This window comes from Aquarana catesbeiana, linkage group LG05, assembly GCF_042186555.1.
Source record: "Aquarana catesbeiana isolate 2022-GZ linkage group LG05, ASM4218655v1, whole genome shotgun sequence".
NCBI classification, from domain to species: Eukaryota; Metazoa; Chordata; class Amphibia; order Anura; family Ranidae; genus Aquarana; species Aquarana catesbeiana.
Window position 1 is genome coordinate 104162450 of NC_133328.1, and position 22543 is coordinate 104184992.

The 22543-nt window shown below is 44.8% G+C and overlaps 1 protein-coding gene across 3 annotated transcripts in view; it reads left to right on the forward strand.

Moving 5' to 3' along the window:
• Positions 1-22543, forward strand: part of LOC141144387 (mitogen-activated protein kinase kinase kinase 3-like) — a 254921-nt gene that overhangs the window by 92390 nt on the left and 139988 nt on the right. For all 3 annotated transcript variants that reach the window (XM_073630033.1, XM_073630031.1, XM_073630030.1), the window contains exon 2: positions 16835-16898. In XM_073630033.1, coding sequence (XP_073486134.1) covers positions 16835-16898 — 64 coding nt within the window. The remainder of the gene's footprint in view (positions 1-16834; positions 16899-22543) is intronic.

Genomic DNA, 22543 nt, shown 5'->3' on the forward strand with positions numbered 1-22543 from the left:
AGGCTTCTCTGAAGAGGAAAGTTTTCAGGGATCCCCTAAAAGTGGATACATTTGGAGACATTCTGACAGATTGGGGTAGGGAATTCCAGAGGATGGGCGAGGTTCGGGAGAAGTCCTGAAGGCGGATATGGGAGGAGGTGATGAGGGAGCTAGAGAGCAGGGGGTCCTGGGAGGAACGAAGAGGGCGATTAGGTTGGTATTTTGAGACTAGGCTAGTGATGTAGCTGGGGGCAGAGTTGTGGATGGCTTTGTAACTAAGGGCCCTTTCACACTGGAGCGGTTTGCAGGCGCTATTGCGCTAATAATAGCGCCTGAAAACCGACCCGAAAGTGCCGCTGCTGTCTCTCCAGTGTGAAAGCCCTCGGGGCTTTCACACTGGAGCGGTGCGCAGGCAGGACGGGAAAAAAAGTCCTGCTAGCAGCATCTTCGGAGCGGTGAAGGAGCGGAGTGTATACCGCTCCTTCACCGCTCCTGCCCATTGAAATCAATGGGACAGTGCGGCTATACCGCCGGCAAAGCGCCTCTGCAGAGGCACTTTGCGGTGGTTTTTAACCCTTTCTCGGCTGCTAGCGGGGGGTAAAAAAACCATCCCGCTAGTGGCCGAATACCGGCGGTAAAGCGCCGCTTACAATAGCGGCGCTTTACCACCAGCACCACCACCGCCCCAGTGTGAAAGGGCCCTTATTGTTAGTATTTTGAATTTAATTTGTTGGGCGAGTGGCAGCCAATGGAGGGATTGGCAGAGAGGGGTAGCAGACACTAAGCGATTTGTAAGGTGGGTGAGTCTGGCAGCAGCATTCATGATGGACTGAAGGGGGGATAGTCTATTTAAAGGTAAGCAATGAAGAAGGAGTTGCAGTAGTCGAGGCGAGAGATAACCAGGGAGTGAATCAGGAGTTCAATGTTTTTTTAATCTGGATTATATGTGCGTGATCAGAACACAATAGTCTAAGTTGGTCTAAGTCTATTCTATCTACCCTGTAAAAGAAAAGATGTTGATACGTACATTAGAGATGCGCATCTTCACTGGTCTCATGATTCGATTCGATTACGATTATCTGGTCAACGATTCGATTAGATTCCGCGATGCATCACGATTCAATTATGATTACCGACGAGCTCCCACTTCCGCTTGGCCCGCCTTCCTCCCTGCAATCTTCTTGGACACATCACAGGTTACAAAAGACTGTCCGGCTATGCAGGACAATGCAGTGAGACATGCGCACCCGGCTGTGAAGCTGCAAGCTGTCCAGTAGTATTGCCAGCGCCCGTGGACAGGCGGGGGAGAGAAGGGAAGGTTTGGGTGGCCAAGTCGCTGGATTGTGGGACAGGTGCGTGTCTTTATTAAAAGTCAGAAGATGCACTTTTTTTTTTGTAGCTGCTGACTTTTAATAAACAAAAAATTGACAGGAACTCCGCTTTGAATTAAAAATAACCTCACTGCCTTAAAAAGTGCACTACAGGGTACAGGCATTCACACACACTGCTGCTGGCAGGTCAGGAGGGATTACAATCCACAGCTGACAAGCAACCCTGTGAAGTTCCCTGTACTGTCTCTGTGCTGACCAGTGGCGGCTGGTGCTCAATTTTTGGGGGCGCAAACAAATTGAAAAATACTGAACCTCCCCCAAAAATTGGATTTTTTAAAATTTAAATCGTATTTTTTTGATTTTTAGCAAATTTATTTTAATAAAATGCCTTTGCAGTAAAAATCTAAATAGTTTACTGTTTAAGATAGATTAATAATTTTGTTTATTCAGCATGAAATGGAGCTTGGTTATGTTAGCATGAGGCTGTATATTTTTTATTTTACATGTACTTTTGGTACACTCATTTAATAAATTAAACCTGTGCAAACTGAGATAACATGCACTGCATTGATGCATTCACACAATTTCACAATCACCATGAGATAAAACAAAGTTCAGGAATATTCCTTTATCCCATTGTTTTGCAAATCTATGTACACTACAAACTGTATGATTGTTTGAAGATGAATGCATCTATACCAGACACTAAGTGTGAAAAGGAAGGGCAAGCAGTAAAAATGAAACTGCACCCAAGCAGCTTATAAACCTTGTGATCTTTCTGCACATAGCTTAAGTGCTTTATTCCTCCCTTGAGGAGCAAAATGGCATGAGGCCGTAAAAGAGACCCAGTTTGGAAATATTTACTAACCTGACCGCTAAGAGCCCATTCACACAGGGACGACTTGTCAGGCGACCTAGTCGCCTGACAAGTTGCCTCCCGTTCTGTGCTATGGAACCGTTCTAAGAGGAGTGACGCAAGTCGCTCCGACTTAGAAAAAAGTTCCTGTACGACTTCGGGGGCGACTTGGGGCGACTTGCATAGACTTCTATACAGAAGTCGTTTTGCAAGTCGCCCGGGCAGTCGTTTGCAGGTCGCCTCGCTGAGGCGACCTGCAAGTCGTGTTGCCCCTGTGTGAATGGGGTCTTATTATTCTATTTAGGAAACCTTCATTTTGTTTGCAAACATTAAAGATTCTAACTACCAGCAAGAATGAGTCCTTACATTTAAAGAGCAGGTGTCATTTCAGAATCATCATTAGAGGGCTTCCACTCACCTGCTGCCGCTATGTCCCTCACCTTGTTGTGTCACTGCCGCATCACCAGCCTTCCCATTAAAGTGAATGGGACTGTCGGTGAGTCAACAGCGGGTCAGAGGAGGAGCCGATGCGGGACAGAAATGACAGTTGCGCTTTAAAAATTATGATTTAAATCGAGTTGATTTAAATCAAGCCTTTTTACTAGTGATTTAAATCATGAATTAAATCGTGATTTTAATTGACTTGATTTAAATCAAATCCACCCTGGTTATACTTTAAAGGGGTTGTAAACCCTCGTGTTTTTTCACCTTCATGCATCCTATGCATGAAGGTGAAAAAACACCTGGCAGTGACCGGCCCCTCCCACGGCTGAGACGTGCTCTTCCTCTGCCCAGGGTTCTCAGCTCTTGATTGGATAGATTGATAGCAGCGCAGCCGCTGCTATCAATCAAATCCAATGACGCGGGCGCCGGGGGTGAGGCCAAGTCCTACATTCGGAGTCTATGGACGCAAATGCTGGACTCGGGAGCGCGCCCGCAAGGTAACTCCCCGGGAAAACGCTCCAACTAAGGGGTTATACGATGCGGGGAGGAGCCGCGAGAGCCGACGAGGGACCCCAGAAGTCGAGGATCGGGGCCACTCTGTGCAAAACGAACTGCACAGTGGAGGTAAGTATAACATGTTTGTTATTTAAAAAAAAAAAAAAAAAAGATTGAAACTTTACAATCACTTTAAGGTATAATGTGGCTGTAATTTACTGTGTATTTGTGGTCTGAACAATATTCAAGAACCTACAGCAATGATGCCTTATGGTCATAGAGAAATCATAATGGCCAGTGGTTGGGGTGAAATCTTCCTACCTTATTATATTTAGTTAAATAGTTAAAATCGTTATAGACTTTTTATAGACTATAGACTAATCCATATAAACAAATTTGTTCTCATTTTTTTTTTTTTTTATTGCCATCCTTTTGGCTCCAAGAGGTTTGGAAAGAAGAGTGTATTGTCACAGTGAAGTGCACGCACGAGAGGGATTTTAGTGTTCCTGGCAGAACAGCTCTCTGTACTGTATTTTAGGCTTGGATTGGACTGGGGAAATTTCTGCATCCAGTTGGCTGTTGTAGAAGAAAACAGAACGTACATGTTGGTTTTAGGCACTTTTCCATCAACTTTGTACATTCTGCACGTTCAAACTGTACCCATAAAAAGGACCATTATATCTTTATTTTATAATTTTTCTTATTTGACAAACACATCAAACACATGGGTTATACATGCAAATCACGTGTTTAATTGTACTCCTATGTTTTTTTTTTATTTCCAGATGTGGTTGAGCAATATGTAAAGAAGAAGGCTAAGAATATTTTTATTTATTTATACAATTTGTTGGCTTAGTTTAGGAAATATGTTTTTTAAGAGCCGGTTCACACTAGGACGACTTGTCAGGTGACTTAGCCGACTGACAAGTAGCGTCCCGTTCTGTACAATGGAACCGTTCTAATCGGAGCGATGCAAGTCGCTCCGACTTAGAAAAAGGTTCCTGTACTACTTTGGGGGTGACTTGAGGGGACTTGCATTGACTTCTATATAGAAGTCGTTTTGCAAGTCGCCGCTGCAGTTTAAGTCGCCGCTGCAGTTTAAGTCGCCGCTGCAGTTTAAGTCGCCGCTGCAGTTTAAGTCGCCGCTGCAGTTTAAGTCGCCGCTGCAGTTTAAGTCGCCGCTGCAGTTCAAGTCGTCTGAGGCAGTCGTGCTGCCTCAGTGTGAACCGACTCTAAGGGGTTATAAAGTCAGAAGGCTTTTTATCTTAACGCATTTTATGCGTTAAGATAAAGAGCCTTCCATGTGCAGCAGCCCCCCAATACTTACTTGAGGTCTCTCTCTATCCAGCAATGTCAACGTGCGTCTTGGCTGTCCAAGACTCTCCCTCCTACTTGGCTGAGACACAGCAGTGGCACCATAGGCTCCCGCTGCTGTCAATCAAAATCAGTTAGCCAATCAGGAGAGATAGGGGGCGGGGCTTGGAATAAACGTGCGGAGCTGTGACTCGGCTCGGGTGCCCCCATAGCAAGCTGCTTGCTGTGAGAGCATTTGACAGGAGGGAGGGGCCAGGAGCACAGAGGAGGGACCCCAGAAGAGGAGAATCTGGGCTGCACTGTGCAAAACCACTACACAGAGCAGGTAAATATAACGCGTTTGTTATTTTTATAGAAAAAAAAAACAAGACTTTACAATCTCACTTTTAGGAATGTGTAGTCATTTTTCATATACTTTCTTTATTATGGTCAGGGCAAAAAACAAAAGTGAAAACCTGAAAAATACTTAGTGATACAAGTCTCGTTTTTTTATCTTTAAAAATAACACACATGTTATACACTACCTGCATAGAGTTTGCATGTTCTCCTGCGCTTGTGGGTTTCCTCCAGCTACCATACTCCAAAGATATGCTGGTAGGTTATTTGGCTCCTGTTGAAATTAGTTCTAGTATGTATGTATGAATGTGAGGTACGGACCATAAAGTGATTTGTAAAGTCTTGTTTAAAAAAAAAAATAACAAATAACAAACATGTTATATTTACCTGCTCTGTGAAATGGTTTTGCACAGAGCAGCCTGGATTCTCCTCTTCTCGGGTCCCTCTTCGGTGCTCCTGGCCCCTCCTTCCTGTCAAGGGCCCCCACAGCAAGCAGCTTGCTATGGGGGCACCCGAGCCAAGCCGCAGCTCTGTGTGTCCATTCAGATTTTTTGTATTATCCTTCTGAGCCAAGTAGGTGGTGCTTAAGGCTCCTTTGCATGTTTTCCAGGGACTTCTTTGCCTCTATGATGTTTGCAGAGCTTAATAGTTTACTATATCTAACTAGCTTACACAAGTAAAAGAATCAAAGAAAGTACTCTTCTTTGTACAGTTCCTTATGTACAGTTTTAATGAGAGACAAAGAAAATAGCTAATTTGGTGTTCTTCCTTAAGATAATCTATAGTTTTCTAAAAAAAACTTTTTGCCTTTATATTTATTGCATTATTTATTTATTTGTTTTTTATTGGTTGACCTGTTGCCTTGTAATTTGCAAAAAAAAGCCTGAAAAATTGTATTGATTTGGGGAGCACCCTCTCCCTGTTTCTCTTTTTATGCAGAGTGCTTCTTAATTAATGTATGGTTGGGGGTCTTTGTTTTTTATTTGTTGGTATTCGCTATTCTCTCCTTGCACCTACAGGCAGGGCAATAGAATGAGGGGTCTCTCTCTAAGGCCCCTTTCACATTTGTGTGACCTGAAAGTCGCACAATTTTGCCACAATTTTACCACGATTTTTTGACGCGACTTGAAGCAATGCCTGTGTAATGTTGAGGTCTATGGACCTCAGGCCTGGTTCACACCTATGCATTTTTTAGTGCTTTTTCAGTTTTGCAGAAACACAATACAGTCCATTTAATATGGTTTCCTATGAATGTAGTTCACAAAAACTAGCAGCACTTTACCGCTAACAGACCCGCCGCCCCAGTGTGAAAGCAGCCTAAGGGATGCTTGTTTTTCCTCCCACTGTATAGCCTATATTTTCACTTGCAACTTGGGTTCTCTTTCCTTTTTTTTTTCCTTTTTTTTCTTTTCACATTTATAACGTTAATGCAGATTCCTATTGGTGATCTTGTGACTGTCAGTATGTATTCCTATGGTTTACTATTGTTGTCATTTCCAAGTTAACACTTTATGCTGCCTGCATCACGGTTTTGTACTTTGTTCACTCTTGGATGATTCAAGCGAGGATGATTTATAGGCCTTATTTTTGTATGTTTAGGTCTACCTTTTTAACCTTTGTAAAACACTTTCAATAAAAACTATTGAAAAAGTTTGGAAAAGTATGCTGCAGCCAGTTGTCTTGGCTGTGTATAATGGGTGCCACCTTTTAAGGAGCCACGGACATACCGATGCTGCTTCACCTTCATATACTTTTTAGATAGATATAGATATCTATCTATATCTATCTAGATATATATATCTATTTATATATACAGTATCTCACAAAAGTGAGTACACCCTTCACATGTTTGTAAATATTTTATTATATCTTTTAATGTGACAACACTGGAGAAATGACACTTTGCTACAATGTAAAGTAGTGAGTGTACAGCTTGTATAACAGTGTAAATTTGCTGTTTCCTCAAAATAACTCAACACACAGCCATTTATGTCTGAACCACTGGCAACAAAAGTGAGTAATCCCTAAGTGAAAATGTCCAAATCGGGCCCAATTAGCCTTTTTCCCTCATCAGTGTCATGTGACTCGTTAGTGTTACAAGGTCTCAGGTGTGAATGGGGAGCAGGTGTGTTAAATTTGGTGTTCTCACTCTCTCTCATACTGGTCACTGGAAGTTCAACCAGGCACCTCATGGCAAAGAACTCTGTGAGGATCTGAAAAAAAGAATTGTAGCTATACATAAAGATGGCCTAGGCTATAAGAAGATTGCCAAGACCCTGAAACTGAGCTGCAACACGATGGCCAAGACCATACAGCGGTTTAACAGGACAGGTTCCACTTAGACCACCCCTCACCATGGTCGACCAAAAAAGTTGAGTGCACATGCTCAGTGTCATATCCAGAGGTTGTCTTTGGGAAATAATGTATGAGTGCTGCCAGCATTGCTGCAGAGGTTGAAGGGGTGGGGGGTCAGCCTGTCAGTGCGTAGACCATAGCCGCACACTATATCAAATTGGTCTGCATGGCTGCCATCCCAGAAGGAAGCCTCTTCTAAAGATGATGCACAAGAAAGCCGCAAACAGTTTGCTGAAGACAAGCAGACTAAGGACATGGATTATTGGAACCATGTCCTGTGGTCTGAGGAGACCAAGATAAACCTATTTGGTTCAGATGGTGTCAAGCGTGTGTGGTGGTAACTAGGTGAGGAGTACAAAGACAAGTGTGTCTTGCCTACAGTCAAGCATGGTGTTGGGAGTGTCATGGTCAGGGGCTGCATGAGTACTGCCGGCACTGCCGAGCTACAGTTCATTGAGGAAACCATGAATATCAGCATGTACTGTGACATACTGAAGCAAAACATGATCCCCTCCCTTCAGAGACTGGGCCGCAGGGAAGTATTCCAACATGATAATGACCCAAAACACACCTCCAAGACGACCACTGCCTTGCTAAAGAAGCTGGGGGTAAAGGTGATGGACTGGCCAAGCATGTATCCAGACCTAAACCCTATTGAGCATCTGTGGGGTATCCTAAAACAGGAGGTGGAGGAGCGCAAGGTCTTGAACATCCACCAGCTCAGTGATGTCGTCATGGAGGAGTGGAAGAGGACTCCAGTGGCAACCTGTGAAGCTCTGGTGAACTCCATGCCCAATCGGGTTAAGGTAGTGCTGGAAAATAATGGTGGCGACACAAAATATTGACACTTTGGGCCCAATTTGGACTTTTGTTGCCAGCGGTTTAGACATTAATGGCTGTGTGTTTAGTTATTTTGAGGGGACAGAAAATTTACACTGTTATACAAGCTGTACACTCACTACTTTACATTGTAGCAAAGTGTCATTTCTTTAGTGTTGGCACATGAAAAGATATAATAAAATATTTACAAAAATGTAAAGGGTGTACTCACTTTTGTGAGATACTGTGTGTGTGTGTGTGTGTGTGTGTGTGTATATATATATATATATATATATATATATATATATACACACACACACACACACACACACACACACACACACACACTTTTTTAAAGTACTTGTAGAGCACAGTGAAGAATTCTTTCTCTACCTCTTGTCTTGCGGCTCTGTGCAATGTGAAAAAACAGGAGGTGGGGATTAAATACACCACTCACCTTTGTGAGCATCGCACTGGTCTGTAAAAGGCACATGGAGTGGGTCCGCGTCACCCTGAGATTTTGTTAAAGTGCCTTTTAACACTGATACGTTTGCCCTGCATTTTTACCAAGAAAAATGTCCCCCTTTAAATCCTATGGGACTCTTTACACCACTGCGCTATGGGTGCTGTGCGTTTTGAAAAGTCCTGCATGCTGCATCTTTGCACTTTTGAAAACTGCACCAAAAACTCAGCTCCCATGAAATTAATAGAAAACGTGGCAAAAACGCTCCAAAATGCACGTGTTTTACGTTTTGGCACATTTTTTGAGTCACACTGACTTTTCCAGTGCAGGAAATGCATCTGAAACACAGTAAAATTGTGGTAAAAAGACACATGCGTTTTTTACTGCGATTCTGCTGCAGAGCAGTGTGAATGGGCCTTAAATAATGGGACAGTGCCACAAACATCAGGAGGGTTGGCAGGTGCATGAGATTTCATTTATTTTCATTGTAGACTTGTTTCCATCAAAATGTAGTAAAAAAGCTACTGTCCTTATTTTTTATAAAATACATTAGATGAAAATGCTTAGTGAAGAATAGTACCATTGACTCTACTGACAGTAATCTCACCATAAATGTAATGAGTAGTTTATGGTGCGGTGCGTCAAACTGCGCCATAAACATGAAAGTGTGACCAAACCCTATTTTTTAATGGAGTATAATTTATTGCAGTGAAATGTCTTTAATCACAGATTTGTCAATCAAAAGGTTTTCAAAAATGGAAAAAAAAGGAAAACTCTAGGTTGGTCAAAGATGTGGTCAGGGAAAGATTAGTATGGACCTTGCAGTGTGACTGTATATAATTGATGGCGTGCTTTCTGCTGTCTTACTGCAGCGCTCTATTGATCGCTCTCCAATCATCAGTTTTGCCTGGAGAAGCCATGACAAGGGACAGGTGTGTTTCTTTAGCTCATAGCGTAATAAGGACTTGTTTACACTGGCCTGCACATTATAACGCACTGGTGTACATTGTGTAGTGAGTGGCATTGGCAGCACATTGTGACAGGATGTCATGTGGTGTGCTAAGTTGTGCTGTGTAACATTACAGACATGCTGCTTACAGACCTTCTGCATTTTTATGCACCGCACCTTAACATACTATTATGGTGTGAACAGGGCCCATAGAAAACAATTGTTTGTGTGCCATTCCTTTGAGACTGTATTGAGCTCTACAGATCAGTGTAGTTCGACAGATAAAATCATTCGCTTGTGCGGCTAGGGTGTGGTAAAACCAGGTGGTTGAACTGCAGTTCTACCCCCCCCCCCCCCATCCCCAACGACCTTTCTTATTACAGAAATGTAGACACTCACCCTAGGTTCACACCTATGCGTTTTTTAGTGCATTTTGCAGTTTGCAATGGTACAAGCACACATCTATGCGTTTTGCGGCCGGTGCGTTTTTGGTAAGGGTCAGGGATTTTTTTCCCACAATTTGCGGGTAATAGATGGAACTGCACCAGAAATGCAAGTCCATGACAGGCCCTTCTGGTCTAGTATGGATTCAGAGGGGACCCCCCCCCCCACGCCAAATGCCAAAATGTAATCCATACCAGTCCCTTATCCAAGCATGCAGCCCGGTAGATCATGAAAGGAAGGGGGACAAGCGAGTGCCCCCCCCCTCCTCCTCAACCATACTAGGCAGCATGTCCTCAACATGGGCTCTGCGCCCCCCCACCCCAAAGCACCTTGCCCCCACGTTGCCAGTGGTAGTCGGGGTCCCCAGATCCCGGCCCACCCCCCGATGTGAATGAGTATCATACCACTACCCATTCACCTAAAAAAACGGTGAAATCTTAACAAAATACAAGAGCCGGTTATTGACAAGTCCTTTTTTTAAATAAGAAGCCCAGAGCCATCATCTCCCGGAGCTGTCAAAAAAGCCGTTCTTGTCCTTCTATAGGCATGGGGCGTGGCCATCCAATGACTTTGCCCAGAGAGCCTGCCCCCTGTGATGTCACTGATGGGTTATTGGAGGCTAAAAGGAAATGTGTTGAAATAATATGGCTTTAATTGCTAACCTCTTTCAGAAATGCTAGTTGCCTGGCTGTCATGTGATAGACTGGCGTTAGTACAGTTTCATCAGCTAGAAGTGTGAAGATCAGCAATTTTGACGTTACTGTTACTTTCTGATCTGCATGCTTGTTTCAGGTCAGTGACTCAGAAAGTATTCAAGCCAGAGACAGCCAGACGTGCAGCATTCTTTGAATGTGTTCAGCATAAGACTCTACATAATTCTCAGGGTACAGGTTTCCTTTAAAGAGTTACCAAACCCCGGACCCTGCATTCACTATATCTGGTCTCCTATACAGACCATGGATATGCAATTATTTTAGTAAATCTAAACTGCTAAATACCTTTTCTCATCAGCAGTATATAGCAGTCTTGTGACTTCTATCAGTGTCCGGCTGAGCACTGGTTAAAACTTGTAGGAGGAGTTTTCATTCTCCCCTGATTGACCAATGAGGCTGCAGGACCCCTGACCTTCTGTCTGGACAGTGCTGATTGGCCCTGTGCTGATCACATGCACCCTGCCAAAGAAAAGAAAACCTTTCTAGAAATACACACCAAACTGAGCACGTGCAGCTTGCCCCCAAGGCTCTGTTCTATCAGGAGTTAGATTGGGGACTGTGGAAGAAGGGGAGGATCAGAGAAGACAGGATCAAACAGACTTTTTACACAATGCAGAGGATTAACCCCTTAGGCTCCACACTGAGTATAACAAGCATGCTTTAATGCATATGCAGACTGTTGTGGTTTTAGTAACACTTTAAAGGCAGATATTGTACTGCAGAGAATGATAAATGAAGAAATGTGGACAATACAGTATGAAGCCTTTACAATAGGAGATAGTGTAAATATTTTCCGTTCTACACCGACCAAGCTAGAAAGTATTCTGTGCAAAGTAGGCGAGTCTAGTGTGCAGCGGCCGGGGATCATGTGCGTAGACGGCCCTGTCATGTAAACCGGGCCCTGGTGACAGGCAGAACACACAAACATGGAACAAATCTATGGACTGAAGGTCATTATCTGTGTTTGGAAAGAAAATATAATACTTCAAAATCTGTGACAATACCTGAAGGCTGTCTCAGTGTCCTGCTTCTGTGCAGCCTGGACAACATACTATCCATTACACACACTGTAGTTTGATCCGAATCTTCTTCATGACATTTTTATTTATTATTATTATTTATTTATTTATTACAGGTATTATATAGTGCTATCAATTTACACAGCGCTTTACATATATTTCATACATTCCTATCAGTCCTTGCCCTATAGGAGCTTACAATCTAAGGACCCTAAGACCCCATACACACTATTAGTTTTTCTGCAGATTTTTGTCTTCAGATTTACCCAAACCATATAATATGAGGTCAAATCTTAAGAGTTGCAATTTGTATGCAATCAGGCAGGCCCTTGCACTGCATAGTTTTGGTAAATCTGAAGACAAAAATCTAGGGTGTATGGGGCTTTAGTTACTCTAAACCGATGTAAGGAAATATATAACACTAATTACCTGTATTGCTGTAGCTTGCAATTTAAAAAAAACAATTCTCAAAAAAGCAGATCTGCAGCCAAAAATGTAAAAATAGCCCATTAGAAGATAAATTAAAAAAAACTGCTTTTGTTGCAGAACTTAGCATTAATCTGAAGTCCATGCAATTCTTCATTTCCACATAAGATGTCATCATTCTTTTGGGTTGAATGACCACCAGCATCATTTAGCCTGCTTAATCTGAGGCCAGGTAATCATGGGCCCAACCCACTCCGTGACTTGACAGTGAAGCAGAATAGTGATGAGCTCATCAATTTGCCACTCTGCTTTTCTCTTTCTACCAGCCTTGTTAGGACATTATTGGCTCCTCTCCCAGTCTGAGCCCTGCTATACAGTGGACTTCAAGAAGCTAATCCCAGGTCAGGTATTTAGACCGTGTTAACACAGGTTATAGCAATACATACACCCGTGTGAGGGCCATCTTTGCATGCGTTCCATGCATCTGCGTGCGGGCAGTCCCATTGATGTCAATAGGGATGCAGCAGCTGCATGGGCAAAGCCACTGGTCTCAATTTGACATCTGTGTACGTGCAGGTGCATGTCCCTGAAGGCAAACAGTGTGTTCCTCGCGATCCACCCACATTCCTGGACTGGCACCCGGCAGAGCCTCTCAGCAAGCCACTGAGATCCTGAGCCAGTCTCTCCCACCCCCTCCACAGCCCAACGCTCCAATGAGCAGTCCAGTGTCAGTCACCAGCTCTCTGCTTATGGAGCTGTGAGAACCAAGCGATTGGCGGTGTTTGATCGCTCGGTTCTCAGTGTTAGGCCCCTTTCAAACTGGGGTGGGGGCAGCGTCGGCGGTAAAACGCAACTATTGTTATCAGGTGCTTTACTGCCGGTATTCGGCCGCTAGCGGGGCAGTTTTACCCCCCGCTAGCGGGCGAGAAAGGGTTAAAAGCCAGAGGCACTTTGCCGGTGGTATTGCCGCGGTGTCCCATTGATTTCAATGGGCAGGAGCGGTGGAGGAGCAGTTTACACACCGCTCCTTCACCACTCCAAAGATGCTGCTAGCAGGACTTTTTTTTACCGTCCTGCCAGCACACCGCTCCAATGTGAAAGCCCTGCTATGGACTGTCACGGAATGTCCCACACTCTGCTTGAGTGCTTCCGTCAGTATACCGCTTCCTAAGTTCTGGAACACGAGTCCATTGGATCTGGCTATAGGAACCCCCAAGAACTAGACAACACCAGTCTTGGAGTACATCAGGACTAACTTTATTTAGAATCAAAATACAGTTTTATATATAGGAGAAGATGAGGTTCCCCCCTCCTGCTCATATTACTCTAACAATACAAATGTAACCTAATTAACATGAGCTAATTAACTTTTACCCAGACTAAGTGACTACGTCTCCTAGCTCATTGACTATTCAACATACATTACCATAAACATCAACACAGGGTTAATTAGAACAAACAACAATGAGTTGAATACCCTTAGAACCTGTGGTAAGCCAGACTGAACTCATTTACATTAAACACATTATAGCTGACATCAGACAGGTGAGTGGAGTTGATGACATTAGCATCTTCTCACAGTATGAGTCCCAACAGTATGACTCGGTCACTATTGCTACTATGGCAAATACAGGGTCCCCAGAGTCTGTGTGTTTTGGAGGGACATGGAGCTAAATCCAAAGTAACACCAACCCCAGGGTCCCCAGGCATACAGCTCACAGAGAGCACCATTCCCCCAAATGCCAGGGCCCATAATCTGTTGGCAAGAGGCTAGCGTTCAGTCCCCTCCAATAGCCTCTATCCCGGGTGAGTCTGTCACATGGACAATCTCCAGTTTCCAGGCAGAAAGAACAGTTTTTATAACATAAAACTGCATGCAGGACACTGGACAAACCACTAGGGACAAAGGGGATGTGTAATTATTTGATACAGTACTGTAATCTGTACTGTGTGTTTCACTTTTTGAATTTGGCGCCGAACTCCGTCCCCGTGCGTCGCAACGCTCGCAGGGAACGGAGCTCGGCACTGTGAATCGAGCGAGACATGTCGGCTCGCCGATCACAGCAGGGAGACATCGCAGGATCCAGGGGACAAGGTAAGTATCCTCTACATGGATCCTGCGATGCGATCCCGAGTCTGGCTCGGAGATACCGCTTTTGGTATTGAAATTCCACCCCGAGCCAGACTCGGGAATACCGCCAGGGGGGTTAATAAAAGTGGGCCAAAGAGTCTTAAAACACAATTCGGACTGGCATGGGCACACCAAGATCACAGATCCGAGTGAGGGGTTGATCTCAGCTGTCAGTGTGAGGGAAAAAAAAAAGCTGATCACCGGCTCCTGTCAGAGGGACATCGGTGGGCTGTGCCCACCAGTGTCACCTGCCAGTGCCCACTGTGCCACCTATCAGTACCCACCAGTGCCACTTACCAGTGCCACCTAGCAATACCCACCAGTGCTGCCAATCAATGCCCATCAGTGTCTAATCAGTGCCACAGATCAGTGCTGCCTATCAGTGCCACCTATCAGTGCCTATTAGTGCCGCCTTTTCAATGCCTATCAGTGCCGCTTAGCAGTACCCATCAGTGCAGCCTCATCAGCGCACATCAGTGAAAGAGAAAAATTACCTGTTTTCAAAATTTTATAACAGACTATGAAACCGTTTTTTTTTTTTTTTTCAAAATGTCGGTCCCTTTTTGTTTTATTTAGCAAAAAATAAAAAACCCAGCAGCAATTAAATACCCCCAAAAGAAAGCTCTACCTTTGTGAAAAAAAATGATAAAAATTTCATTTGAGTAAACTGTAGCATGACCGCGCAATTGTCATTCAAAGTGTGACAGCGCTGAAAGCTGAAAATTGGTCTGGGCAGGAAGGGGGTTTAAGTGCCCAATAAGCAAGTGGTTAGGTATTGGTAAGCTCATATCTGTGCACATTTATTTAGTTTACATTTGCATTTCCTTTTTCTGTCATTGTACATTAGTCATTCATAGCCTCTTAAAATTGCATCATTAGTAGTTTATCCTCCCTGCTTTATGGCAGAGTTCACTAAAGGAGAATATGAGGAAGTTTCTGCTACACATAAATTCTTCAAGGTTCAGGCTGTCATTATCACACATTACAATTTTTACCGTTCAGGAGGACACGTTTATTTACTTTGTGTCAGAAACCATGAATCAGACTGAGACAGAAGTACAGTTAAATCACACTTCTTTAAAGACACTCTGGTAGGTTAATTAGATCCTGTCAAAAAAATTGGCTAAATATGTGTATGTTGTATGTGCATGTGTTTGTAAGCGTGTCGGGACCCCATGGGGCAAAAGGATCGCGCTATACCGCAGATGGACACTTGCGGCAAAAAGCGCCTTGAGTCGATTCAGTTCGCATAGGTGGCGTTATACAAGTCATTCATTCACATTCATTCATTCACTTTAATAATGATAAAAAAAGGTAAACTGAGTAAACATAGTCAAAACATAGCCAGAGTTCAGGAACCGGAACGGATAGTCAGACAAGCCAAAATGTCACGGAGCCAGAGATGAGGGTAGTAGAACAGCAAGCAGGATTTGGAGCCAGAAGGAATGTCAGCCAAGCAAGTCTTTACCAGGAAGGCATCTCTAGAGATGTGACCAAGGCGAAGGCAGAGATCATCTGGACTGGACGGCTTAAGTATACAGGACTGACGAGCAGGATATCATCAACAGGTGAGTCACTCTGGAGAGATAGGAGCTGGCAATTAGCTGACAGCTGAGCGATCAGCTTTGAGAAGGAAGGGTTGAGCCCAGCCCTGATATTTGCAGCTTGATTTTTTTAAAATATATTAAATGTTTTTTTTTTCCTTGGCTGAAAGGGACGGCTGTGATAGCTTTATGCTGTCATTAGCTGCACTGTTATGACTAGTTGTCTCCCTAGCACACCTGCTAACTGAACAAGCTAAAAACAGCAAGCGAACTGACTTTGCACCAGGAATCCTACCACCCTAAGGTCCAGATCATTTTTGAATAGCTGCATCCCTGGCCAGGGCTGGTGCAAGGATTTTTGACACCCTAGGCGAAACCGAATTTTTCCGCCTCCCCTGGCTCCACCCCCTTTGCCCTGCCCATTTATACCCCAGCTTTTTAATGACGCGCCCATCAGATGCAGCCCACCAGCACCCATCAAATGCAGCCTCACCAGCGCCCATCAATGCAGCCTCGTCAGCGCCCATCAAATGCAGCCTCGTCAGCGCCCATCAAATGCAGCCTCGTCAGCGCCCATCAAATGCAGCCTCGTCAGCGCCCATCAAATGCAGCCTCGTCAGCGCCCATCAAATGCAGCCTCGTCAGCGCCCATCAAATGCAGCCTCGTCAGCAACCATCAAATGCAGCCTCGTCAGCGCCCAGCAATGCAGCTTCACCAGCGCCCATCAAATGCAGCCTACCAGCGCCCAGCAGTCCGCCCTAGGCGGCTGCCTAGTTTGCCTAGTTTTAGCAGCAGCCCTGACCCTGGCTACACTAGCTGAGGGATGATAGCTATGATCCTGAAAGTAATGCAATACACAGTGCTTCCAGGGTCATTGGCCGCAGGAGAGATTGGGGCTATTCCCAGAATTCCCCCTGCTCCAGAGGAAGGGAGGAGCCCAGGACCCACTGTATGAGGCCAGCAAAGGGGAAGGGGACACACTTTGTGAGCCCATAAAAGGCAGGAAAGCCCTTTGCTGGCTCCTAAAGCCTGTACAAAGCTCCCAAGTGCAGCAGCCATGAGCTTGATTTAAACACTTGCCTTCCATGCTGTTTATATGCATACCTTGGTAGATAAGTGGTTAAGACTGTAAATGGAAAAAAACAATAATGAATTGTAAGTAACTATATATCATATTTTAATGGAGTTATTTGACTGTTCTCCTTTATATTGCAGATTGAAAGCGTACTGCCGAACCGATACTCACTGGAATGCGGACCTGATAGAATGTTAAACATGGGTGAGTTATTCTTTTTTAGTCCTGTTTTTGTGAAGTTATATTCCTTATTTAATCGAATTGAGGATAATACTGACATAATCATCTGTAACGAGATGCAATCTTTTTGAGTCAATATTTAGCCTATTAAACCACTGCACACTGGTACCATTAGGACATACTGCAGTCATTGATGTTACAATGGTGAAGCCACAAACAAATTGGTAACGGGCAGCCCATAGAAGATTCTTTTTTTTTTTTTTCAACCAGCAGGTTGAACGGAAAAAAAGTCTTAATTCCCCCATCCACACATTCAGGCTCCATGCACATTAGCGTTTTTTTAAGCTTCTAGAAACTATTATAAGCATTTTATTTTTCTGCTCCTAGAAGCTAATAGTGTTATGCACACTATTTTATGCTAAAAACATTTTTGGGAGCATTTTCTTGACAGAAAAAAATGTTAAATGCTACTAAAATGCTTTTTTAGAGCTTTTTTTTTCCTTTGTGTACTGTAAAAGCGCTAATAAAACACTAACACTCCTAAACACTTCTAAAAGCTACTAAAACGTTACTACAAGCTGGCACAAAAACCCTATTATCAGCATTTTTCATCCAGTGTTTCTTTTTCTAGCGGTCTTGGAGCTTAGAAAAACTGCTAGTGTGCATGGAGACTTAATGTAGATGGGGGAATCCTCCCTCTAAGCTATTGCATTATGACAGTGGGGAGACTTCACTGCTGTCAGAATGCACCGATCAGTGCTGCAGCGCTGATTAAGCATTAAAAAAAACAGGACAGTTGTACAGAAGTCGATCAAATTCTATATAACAACCCTGCCCATACCTTCCTGCTGAACTGGCTGATTTTTCATCCATGTATGGCCGGCTTACTGAGAGACATCCTACACTTGAATGTCAAAAATTGGAGTTTGGCCAAATTGCACAGTGGGAGGATCTGAAAGGAGCAATAAATACCAGAAGTGCATTATGTGCAGAGTTCAGGGATGTGCTTTGTACAGAGTGTAGTTGTAGGGGTGCCCTATGCACAGAGTGCACAGTTCAGGTATGCCCTACATAGAGAGTGCAGGGTTCAGGTGTGCCCTACGTAGAAAGTGCAGAGTTCAGGGGTGTGCTACGTACAGAGTCCAGGGTTCAAGAAGATAGATTCAATGAGTGTATCCTATAATAGTGCCACACCCAAAATCTTTAGAAAAGAACTGAATACCCCTAAGCACACCTGAACCCTGCACTCTGTACGTAGGGCACACCTGAACCTTGCACTCTGTACGTAGGGAACACCTGAGCCCTGCACTCTGTATGGTTCAGGTACAGAGTGCAGGGCTCAGGTGTGCCCTTCGTACAGAGTGCAGGGCTCAGGTGTGCCCTTCGTACAGAGTGCAGGGCTCAGGTGTGCCCTTCGTACAGAGTGCAGGGCTCAGGTGTGCCCTTCGTACAGAGTGCAGGGCTCAGGTGTGCCCTTCGTACAGAGTGCAGGGCTCAGGTGTGCCCTTCGTACAGAGTGCAGGGCTCAGGTGTGCCCTTCGTACAGAGTGCAGGGCTCAGGTGTGCCCTTCGTACAGAGTGCAGGGCTCAGGTGTGCCCTTCGTACAGAGTGCAGGGCTCAGGCGTGCCCTTCGTACAGAGTGCAGGGCTCAGGCGTGCCCTTCGTACAGAGTGCAGGGCTCAGGCGTGCCCTTCGTACAGAGTGCAGGGCTCAGGCGTGCCCTTCGTACAGAGTGCAGGGCTCAGGTGTGCCCTTCGTACAGAGTGCAGGGCTCAGGTGTGCCCTTCGTACAGAGTGCAGGGCTCAGGTGTGCCCTTCGTACAGAGTGCAGGGCTCAGGTGTGCCCTTCGTACAGAGTGCAGGGCTCAGGTGTGCCCTTCGTACAGAGTGCAGGGCTCAGGTGTGCCCTTCGTACAGAGTGCAGGGCTCAGGTGTGCCCTTCGTACAGAGTGCAGGGCTCAGGTGTGCCCTTCGTACAGAGTGCAGGGCTCAGGTGTGCCCTTCGTACAGAGTGCAGGGCTCAGGTGTGCCCTACGTACAGAGTGCAGGGCTCAGGTGTGCCCTACGTACAGAGTTCAGGGTTCAGCTCTCTTTCACATGCTGTCCACATTTCCCTTCCACCCCTCCCTAGCTCCTGCACACATCTCCCTCTATAGAATTAATCTCTACTGCCCCCTCCCCTTTCCCTCCCAAAAAAACTTCCCTACCTGGTCTGCCACTAGTACCTCCCGGCAGTGTAGGCGGATCCATCTCTCTGTCACTTGCAGGGAGATCATTGGTTGGCATCTGTGCACCTGGACACAGATGGGGGTCACAGTGCAGCTTACCGCATGGTGCCCTATCCCACACTGCATCTGCAGCTCTTTGGTCCCCACCCTGAGTGCAGGGCAGGGAGGGAGGGATCTGTGAGAGTCGCCAAGAGGAAAGCTTTTGTGTTTACAAATGACAGTGCTGAGTGGGAAGTGGAGGGTGAGAGCCAGAGATAGCTAAGTTCTGCCACGTACCAGCTGAAAAAAAGCCCAGGGTGTGAGAGCCACACAAAATGGCCTGGTGTGCTGGATTCGACCCGTGAGCCTTATGTTTGATTCACGGGGGCTAGAGTGTCAAGTATGGCGCTGCTACAGGTTGTAGAGGGTGGTCAACCATGCTGGCACTTCTCATTTCCCAATTGGGATATCAGTAGTTGTGGATGCTTGGAACAGACTACCAGTAGAGGTAGCACATCTGTCAACATTACACATTTTACCATGAAGGATGTATCATTTTTTGGCCAAGTAGTGCCTTGCTCTTTTAAAGACCAAAACAGCATATATATACAGTATTATTTATTTATTTATTTTTAGTATTGTATTGAACTTCTTTCTTTTTTTTTTTTTGAAATGTCAGTCTGTCACGGTGCATAAAAATGCAGACAGACACAGGTTAACTGGGGTGCGGGGTGGAACACTGCAGACATGTTTCAGATTTCTGCACCGCAGCTTACCTGAAGGCTGCGTTTAAGCAGGAACAGGGCACATAGAAAACAATTGCGGAGAGTAGTGTTTTTTTTCTAGCGCACAAGTGTGAGCCCCCTTTTTGTGAAGTTGTCCTTTAAATGTTCCTCCCAGCCTTGTGAGTGGCCACCTAATGCAATACTTACCTTTTAGCCCTGGTCCCATATTCTACACCTGTGGCAGATCCAGCCATCCAGAAGAGTTTGGTCCCAGCCAATGGAATAATTGAGCTGCCATGCGTAGTAGGAGCTGGACGCGGCCAGAACTTCTTTTTACAAAGACTGTGCAGTGCCAGGCAGGGCACAGCAGAGAACTGAAGAGTGGGGCTGAAGGTAAGTACTTTGGCTGCTGGGGGGAACATTTGAAGCACAATGATACCACTCTAGCAGAGTTCTATGTTAATAACGCGTGATCCATCTTGTTTGAACCATTCAAAATAAGTCTTGGTGCCGGAGTGCACTATATCTGTCCATGTCTTTGCTGATGATGTGTATTTTTGGAAAATGGTTTACATTTTTATTTCCTCTCGAGCATCTTGTCTGTGTTATGTAAGGCTTGTTGTTTAGTTGGCTCTGCAGCTGGAGGGTATATATAGCATGTACTCCAGCAAAGGAGCTGAATTCCTCTGTGCTGCTGTGTTATCAGAGAAAACTCCTCATCCAGCTGCTTCTTCTTCTCACCTTAGGACCCATAACTAAAGCCCCGTATACACGATGAGATTATCGCATGAATGATTGACGTTTTTCTTCATTTGAGTCCTCTGGACATTTGTGTTGGAAGCGGTATAGGCATTGCAATGGAATAAGTGTCTGATGAATAAGTGCGCATTCTGTTCTGTTTCTTGATGTCACTGGAAAGTGGATGTGTACACAGGGGACAATGTTACACACCTATAGATCATTTGTCTTGGCTCCATGCCTGGAATGCAGCAATGCCATAATATAGTGTGTCAGCATTCAAAGTAAGGAGAAATCATTCACCACACCTTGTCTGTGGATACAACAGTGATACACCATCACAATAGGATATTTTTACTGACCAAAATACATAAACGGCTATTGATGATCAATCATTATGAAAATGTGCGGTGCCTAGCTACCAGGCAGTAATCTGTACAGAAACAAAATGACTACATAGCTGTAATTTAAAGTGGCTCTCCAGCTTTTAGATCCAATCTGTCAGGGTCTTAGTATACAGTATCCCTTTTTTGGAAATTCATTTTCTATCCTGATATCCATTCCCATAAGTGAATAAAGATAAGAGAAATCTAAAAATGTACAAAAGTCACTGGGGTAGAGTGTGGGAATCTTCAAAAGGGAACACCTGGTCCGGTGACAGCTTGCAGAAGTGGGATTTCCCCTCACTTTGAAGAGATCTCTCTAGTACAGCAGTTGCCAACCAGTGGTACGTGGAACACTGATAGTCCACAAGAAAATGTTGGTGGTTCCCAGGGGTTCTGCTGCAAATCAACATTGTGGTGGATGTATACCGCCCAATGTAGTTTTTTTAGTGTTGTTCTCAATGCGCGCTGACAGTCAATACTGTCAGAGTGCATTGATACCCGACGCCTCTTCTGTAGCCTTGGCTCCTGTGAGCTCAGAGGGAGGTTCTGGGAGTAGTGCAGAGAGTGGAAGGTGAAGAAGGAGGGGACTTCCAATGGCAGCGCTGATCACAGTCTGTAGGAGGGAGCACAGAGCTCGAGCAAATGGCTGGATAAGGAGGTGAGATCCAATGATGGGCCTGTGTAAGGCAGCAATGTGATGCAGAGTGGGGGTGGGGTATGGGCAGAGAGACAGAGGATTGTGTGTATAAGGCAGCAGTGTGATCCAGGGGGAGGGGGGCAGGAGAGCCAGAGCATTGTGTGTATAAGGCAGCAGTGTGAATGGGGGGGGGGGAAGAGAGCCAAAGCATTGTGTGTATAAGGCAGCGGTGTGATCGGGGGGGAAGAGAGCCAAAGCATTGTGTGTATAAGGCAGCAGTGTGATCCAGGGGGAGGGGGGAAGAGTGCCGAAGCATTGTGTGTATAAGGCAGCAGTGTGAGTTTAGTGGGCCATGAGATCCATCAGGTTGGCGACCACTGCTCTAGTAGGCCTGCAGACATCAATAGAAAAACCTTCCCTAAGCTAACCAAAAGTAGACATTTTTTCTTTATTAACAATTTCCAATTTGAAATTTGATCAGTCGATGACCATATTAAATAATATAAATTTAAAATCAGAGAAAGATGTGCATATAGTAGAGCTGCACAATTATTCGTCAAGAATCGTTATCGTGATTAATCGTCAAGAATCGTTATTGCGATCTTGACTAAAGTGTTTCACAATTCTTTCTATGCAAAGAATTCTCTCTGCTCTTCTGAAGTCACAGCCCTCAAAAGAAAGGAAGAGAAAAACTGGGCAGTCTGCCAAGAAACAAACCATTCTTTATCAGTTGAACTTAAGTATAAACATTGTAACAATTTGTCAATGGAATAGACTTCCTGTGTAAGTGAAAAAAGTTTAACCACTTAAAGTGGAGTTCCACCCAAAAATGGAACTTCCACTTTTTGGATTCCTCCCCCCCTCCAGTGTCACATTTGGCACCTTTCAGGGGGGAGTAGGGAGCAGATACCTGTCTAATACAGGTATTTGCTCCCACTTCCTGCATAGATCACTGCGGTGCTTGCGGTGACCTAC